The 7,466-nt window shown below is 37.2% G+C and overlaps 1 protein-coding gene across 1 annotated transcript in view; it reads right to left on the reverse strand.

Annotated features, from left to right (window-relative positions):
• astn1.L (astrotactin 1 L homeolog) overlaps positions 1-7,185 on the reverse strand; it is a 187,724-nt gene extending 180,539 nt beyond the window's left edge. The window contains exons 1-2 of the mRNA XM_041590491.1: positions 6,781-7,185; positions 5,972-6,284 (exon numbers count right to left, since the gene is read on the reverse strand). Of these exons, the coding sequence (XP_041446425.1) occupies positions 5,972-6,245 (274 nt within the window). The 5' untranslated portion in view covers positions 6,246-6,284; positions 6,781-7,185. The remainder of the gene's footprint in view (positions 1-5,971; positions 6,285-6,780) is intronic.
• Positions 7,186-7,466: the final 281 nt, after the last annotated feature.

Raw genomic sequence — 7,466 nt, forward strand, 5'->3', positions numbered from 1 at the left:
CATATTTGATGATCAAAGGAAGTACCTTCTCCAATATTTCCACGAGGGCCCAGCAAAGCTGAGTCACATGTACCTGTAGCAGGGCTCTACTCTTGAGAGAAACTTGAAAAGGTACTCCCAAGTATCTATGTGCTACAATATATACTTATGAATACTGATATTTTTGTTTAAGCTTTCTTTGATGCATTTTCCTTTCTGAAATATAAACCACTACCAAAATGACTAACAACCAAACAGAGGTTTAAGATATAAAACAGGAGACCCACAACACTGAAAAAGGAAAATAATTAAAAAAACACATCATATTCTTAGGATACCACTGCCTACACTATACTTAAATTGGTTGTTCACCTTTAAATGAACTTTTAGTGTGATGTAGAAAAAGATATTCTGAGACAATTTGCTATTGGTTTTCATTTTTTATTATTTGTGGTTTCAGTTTCAGCTTTTTATTCAGCAGCTCTCCAAGTTGCAATTTTGAGCAATCTGGTTGCTAGGGTCCAAATTACCCTAACAACAATGCATTCATATGAATAAGGGACTGGAATATGAATGGGAGAGGGCCTAAATACAAGGATGAGGCATAAGAATTAGCAATAGCCTCTCCAATTCATATTTCAGTTTCTTATGAAATCATTGCATTGTTGCTAGGGTAATTTGGACCCTAGCAACCAGACTGTGGCCAACTGGAGAGCTGCTGAATAAAAAGTTAAATAACTTAAAAACTACAAATAAAAAATTAAAACCAATTGCAAATTGACTCAGAATATCACTCTCTACATCATACTGAAAGTTAACTCAAAGGTGAACAACCCCTTAAATGTTATGATTTCCTAGATTATCTGTAAGAATTTCTCTGGATCTATGTTCTTACAGCTTGGCGCCTCTGTTGATATCCCAGTTGGCACACCTTTGCTGTTGTACAGATGGAGCACAAGGTGTTGCTAATTTCTCCAGCTTTCACTTGTGTGAAAAACACATGCCTTTTATAACTAGGCCAGTTGGTTACTAAGAGTCAGTCTGGCTAAGGTTTTCAGAAAAAAATGCAATCTGATAAAACAAGATGCATGAATGTTGGCAGTACCCTAATCTTTATATATAAATTACCCTATTAGTTTATAGATTTTACAGGCATCCATTATCCAGAAACCCATTATTCCGAAAGCTCCAAATTACAGGAAGTCCATCTCCTATAGGGGTAAATATACTAAGCGGCTTCACAGCCATCGCAACACTTTGTTTAGACAGAGCTAATTTACTAAAATGCAAAGTTGCGTCCAGGGAACCAAACGCTGGTGAATTTTCTCTATCGTTACTTTGGCAATGCAAGCAAATCCTAGCGCAACTTCATTAGAGATCTTCGCTAATTTGCATACAGCGAAATTTAAAGTTGAATGGATGTATATGTTGCAGCAAATACATTACATTACACAAGTCCAGAGAACCTTAATAAAGACAATAGAGTTGTTATAATGCCCTACACATGAGCCCACTGTAAAGTTTATGTTCCATATGTTAGAAAATGTATGGGGGAACCCGGTTACCCCCCAAAAAAAAGGACTTTTGCAGGCTATCACTCTGAAAAAAGGAAAACACGCCAGCGTTTTTTGGACTTACAAACTTTTTCAGCTAAAGAGTATGATGTGAGTAACAGAAGAATGAGGACGATCTATGTACTCTATTGCGCTTCGCCTGGTCTGAGCTGGCGAAGGCAAGTCTGGCGAAAGAGGTAACATCAGTAAAATCCGCATCCTAGTGAATTTGTGGAGTAACGTCCATTCACCAGATCGAAAATTTGCCTGGCGATAGAGTGTGAATGAGTGATAGCGGCTGTCTCTTTCACTAGCAAAGTTACGCCTGCGCCCATTAGTAAATCCACAAAGTGCCTAAAAACGGTAACTCACTTCGCCCTTTAGTAAACCTGCCCCATAGAGACTATTCTAAGCAAATAATTCTAATTTTTAAAAAATTATTTCCTTCTTCTCTGCAATTATAAAACAGTGGTTTGTACTTGATCCTACCTAAGCTGCATGAATCCATATTGGAGGCAAAACAATCCTATTGGGTCTAATGTTTAAATGATTTTTAGCAGACTTAAGGTATAGAGATCCGAATTATGGAAATATCCTATATCTGGAAAACCCCAGGTCCCAAGCATTACAGATAATAGATCTTATGCCTGAACTACTTTTTATATATAATGTGGTAATTTATAATCCCAATAAGCAATTTGATAAGATATGCAACATATATTTTTATTTTATATATAGCTATTTGATCCAAGTATCTAATATTGTAATGATATTTGTAAATTGAATTGCTGCTTAAAGCAGCATTCAGCTGTTTACATTTTTTGCACTACTGGTTGTGACTTCTGAAACAATCTAACAGAATCCAGCTGGTGAAGAACTAACTGCTGCTGCATTTTTTTAGGAGCCAGAAATTGAAAGGAATAAACTTTCAAGGGCAATCACATTTGGCAATAACCATGAAAATATTTAAAAATGTTAAGTCAATCTATACTGGAATTCATTCTGCTTAAAAAAGCTTATTGAGTGAAGATCACCTTCTTAAGACTATAACAAAAATGTAATACAATTAATAAAACTCTGTTGGCTTGACAGAGCCACACACTCTTATTTTTGAGAATGGACCTACTAAACAGTTTATTACATTTTGAACATTAAAGTTTGTTTATACTCCTGTATAAATATGCTTGAGACAGTAAGCAAAGATTCCAGTCCCTTGAGCACACACAGAATGGACTTTTGGCATGGATCATTTAAAAGAATTACAATATAACTTTGGTCAGAGTGAGATTATGCTAAAGCCAACCTTTCCCATGCTCATGCTCATTGAAAGGCAGGCATGGACTTACAATTCTGATGGGGAAAGAATACAGAAAGAAAAGAACAAAGTTTATCAGGTCAGTACCATAGAATACGCAATGTCTAGAGGAACAATAATTGTCTGCAAATTGTACATCAAATAAAATGAATGTCAGATAGTATAAAATAGTTTTCTCTATTTGTAACTGTACATTAGTGAAAAACAAAAGTGTGAATAGGGTACTAAACAGGATCACACCTATGAAATAAGTAGAGTCAGAACAGCATGTTAGCGCTTGTATATGTTTTTGGCTACGTTCCCTTTACAGCCAGTATGACATAATGAAATGTTCCAGTTGTTGTAAACCACAGCACTTCTGCAGTATGGAGCAGACATCTTTTAATTTACATTGACTTGGTGATAACATACATTGACCATATCTCATACTTCAGCATATGGTCCTGAACAAACATTCTTCTCTAGAATTTCTCTCTTCCTTTTTGTTTATCCACATGGTCCCTGGTTCTACACCAGTTTCTTAACTATTTACCAGATAACAGTTACCAGTATGTCATTCTCTCCAGAAATTTACAGCAATAAAGGATGAGAGCATTCTGGATCTCCCTGTCACTTCATTAGAGGCTTCACATAACTCCCTGAAGTATGTAACTAAGCAGTAAACAATATTCAGACTTACTGTATAAACTGTACATTTTATCTGCTCTAACTCTCAACCTTAGCCCATAACCAACTTTAACTGCAAACTATAAAATTTCCAGTATTTCTTCCACTGGCAGAAGTGGTTGCTAAACAGTTTCTGGGTTTGCAAAAGCTAATCTGTTATGGGGTTCATTATCCCATTATCTAGATAGCTCCGAATTACTGGAAGGCCATCTCCAATAGACTCCATTATAACCAAATAATACAAATTTTTTAAAATGATTTCCTTTTTCTTTTTAATACCAAAACAGTACATTCTTACTTCCAACTAAGATATAATTAATCCTTATTGAAGGCAAAACAATCCTATTGGGTTTAATTAATGTTTAAATTATATTTGAGTAGACATAAGGTGTGAAGACCCAAATCACTGAAAGACCCTGGAAAACCCTAGGTCATGAGCATTTTGGGGAACAGCTCTTGTACCTGTATTAAATTGATGCAAATTAATTTTCATTAAATATTTTTCTGTTAACTTTTAGTACATCCCCTCCACCAAGATCTTATTTACTATTGGTCCAAATTGACAGTTTAGTCAAAGCATAGGGAACTTTCAGTATTCTTTAGAACTACAGCTTCCAGTATGCTTCTGTGGATGCTGGGAGGGAAACTGTAATTCCACAATTTAAATGTACAGTATAGTGTCCGATAATCCCCAACATACCCTATATTTTATGTACTCAAATACTGAGTTGAAAATATCAGGAGCAAACTCATGTGAAAGTTCAACTGTAAATCCTAGATTAACTCAATCTACAAAATATATCATAAATAATAACTAGCATTAACAGCCTTTAGTGTCGGGAAGGCTTAAGAGTTTTCAAAGACACTTGTTTCTTGCTGGTAATTTTCCCTTAACTGTGTTCTACAATTACCATACAAGCTGTTTTATTGCGAATTTCAAGAAGCACTAAAAAAATAATATGTATTCATCAATTTGTAAAAAATAGAAGATACCTTTCACACTAGAACTTAAGGAGGCTAAAAGTAAGCATACTGATGCACAGAAGGCCCATTTAACCAGGCATGTCACATTAAGAATAAAGGTTAGACTCACTTATTAAAATAATGTCACATCATAACACAACTGTCTCATGATTAAAATCAGTATGACCCTTATTTATAAACAGATAGACTGAAAAGTGTAACTTATATAATCAAACCTTTCACACCGTATAATATAAAATAAAAAGTGATCAAAGTTGGTTGACTGTAGTTCCAGACACATTGTCATTACCTAATTAGCATAGAATGACCAAAGAATTTCCAGTAAGTTCTTTGCTTCATAATTAAATAAATGCTAGCAGTTTCCAAATCCCCAACTTAAATGGGTTATTTGCCTCAGTCAGGACATTAGAAATAAGAATTATTTCTGTTGGTTACTCTTATCTATTTTTACTAAAACTAGACATTTCATTTAATTTTCCTTTTAATAAGCTAAGCCCAAAATTGTTATGATTTAATGCATTAGTTAATATTTTTCTCAGCAGCATTAAAGAAATGTTGAAGCCGTACGTGTAAACTGTAATAGTTGCAAACCTTAGCAGAGCTCAGGGAGCATGCTCAGTACATACAGAAGTTACAGGTGCCAATGAGAAATTTATCAAGAAAGTCAATCTAGACAGTTTATAACATTTAAAAAAAAAATAGAATGAATTAACCAATTGAAAAATTATTTGAAAATGCTAAGTTTTGTAAAGATGAACTGTCCCATCCTTTGTATGAATGATAAATAACTGATGTGAAGTATTCAGCTAAGCTAATCAAGCCAAGCAGGTAGGGGTGTTATATTTTACTAGGCCCAGACCAGCTGTAGCTCATATCTGCTGCAGAACTTCTTTGGATAAAATCTACTCCCAACTAGTGTTTATTACAGAAACAGAAGAGTATGATTAAGTTTTAGGAGTGCTGAAGAACTTCAGTAACAACCTGCTCACAAAGGCTATAAAGTGGACCAACTAACATAAGTCCAATTTATTTGTCAACAGTCAGTGAAAGTTGCACCAGGTGCTCTGACAAGGGATATGGACTTTGAACCACTTCTTTTGTACCATTTAGGCCGATTCCAAACCTTACATACCGGCACACTTTTTAGCATTGGTACTTCCCAGTTATTTGAAAATGACAGAACATGTAAGGAAGCTGAAACTCTGCTTTGCTTGGATACCTACATAATATCGGCTAAAAGGCAGAATACCCCTGGGTGGTCAGTTGAGTTGAAATAAGCATTTAGATTTTATGTATGATTAGGCTACTGTGCATATTATTCTTTAGCACTATTCATGTTTTCATTTACACACTGTTTTGGCCTTCTTAATACTCTGCAGCATATTTCACACTCTTAGTGGAATGAATGAGCATCTTTAATGCAATGAAAACATAAACTATGTGAAAGGTGCCTGGATGAGGGGGTCACACTCACCCAACACAAAGTAGGGCAGCTCTGTGTTTTCCAAGTCATCAGCTACAGCAATTTCCCCAGGGAAGTCGTTCCGGACAGAAAAAAGCAGCTTGGGCTCAGAAGCAGAGGGGCTGTGCATGATGCTAAGGTCGTTTTCCCGGAGAAAGGGGAGAGCAGACACTGTGATGCTCTTCATCTTGCACTCCATTTCTCTGGATGAGTCCTCCTCCCCACTACTTCTTGATATTAGGAGATAACTGGTCAGCAGCATCCAGAAAGCACCGGCAGGAGCCATCTTTGGTCCTTTTACCAGTTCCTCCTCTGTCTGCCTTCACTGCAGGAACGAGAACAGAGAATCTGTGCCTTCCAAATACACTGTTCCTAGCTGTGCTCCCCCCACACACACTCTGTCTCAATTAAGTCTGTGCTCCTCTCGCTTTCACTGAATCATTGGCTCATTGCCGTGCACACTGTACCACAATCACAATGACACACACCATCTACACTGGCAGCAAAGAGATGCACATGGAAGCACAGTGGATGTGTTTTGACTCCACATACACAGAGGTAGAGAATTCTAAAAAGACTGCAAATAATGGCTATTTATTCTATTTCTTCTGAGCACACACAAACATACTTATTTTTGCCTGCATACATGTGACCCTGAATGATTACCTTAAACACTATTTCTATATCAGTACTGAGCCCTGCAGACCCAATTTCACTTCATGATAACAAACACAATAATATACACACACATACACCTAAAATACAACTGTGTAATCCCTACTGCGGGCACAGATGGGAAAAAATGCACATCTTTTTCCTACCTGGCAGTCTCCCTGTGTAAACCCTCACTGCAGAATCTCCACATTACACATGTGTGTGCATAATAGCTTCCTTTAACTCCTCACTGCACACACTGTTTGTATGCTTCACTTACAGGAGCACAGTAGCACATTAAATAGTACATCTAGCTACTGGCACAACTGCCTATCACCTCTGCCCATCTGTCTTCCCTGATCTCTCTCCTCCTCTCTGCCTCATTCTCTACCCCTCCCTCCTCTCCTTTTCTTTCCTGTTTCTCGTGCCCCTTGCAAGAGAAGGCAGAAAACCCTTTTTCCCAGGGCACAGCAGCAGAGACAGCTCTGAGCTTGAAGAACCCTAGCTCGGCTGTGATTTCTTTGTCTGTAGGCAGTAGAGATTGGATAGAGATGAAAGGAAGATGAAAAAAGGAAGGGGAGGAAGGAGGGGATGAGGGAAGAGGGAGGGATGGATGGAGCGTGCTCGGAGTGACTATGGCTGCAGTATGATCCAGCCTCTAACTCCAAACACAGTCCAAGGTGGAGAAGAGAGTAACAAAAAGGATGCATTCCTATAATTAAAAGGCACTGTTGAGCAGCATATTACCACATCCCTAATGCAAAAGTTAAATTTTCAAGATTCAACTGCATCCACTGTGGCTGAACTGCATCCACCATCATTCTTAGTAATGCAATACATGGCCAGTAGTTCC

Source organism: Xenopus laevis, chromosome 4L (assembly GCF_017654675.1).
Source record: "Xenopus laevis strain J_2021 chromosome 4L, Xenopus_laevis_v10.1, whole genome shotgun sequence".
In the NCBI taxonomy this organism is placed as follows: Eukaryota; Metazoa; Chordata; class Amphibia; order Anura; family Pipidae; genus Xenopus; species Xenopus laevis.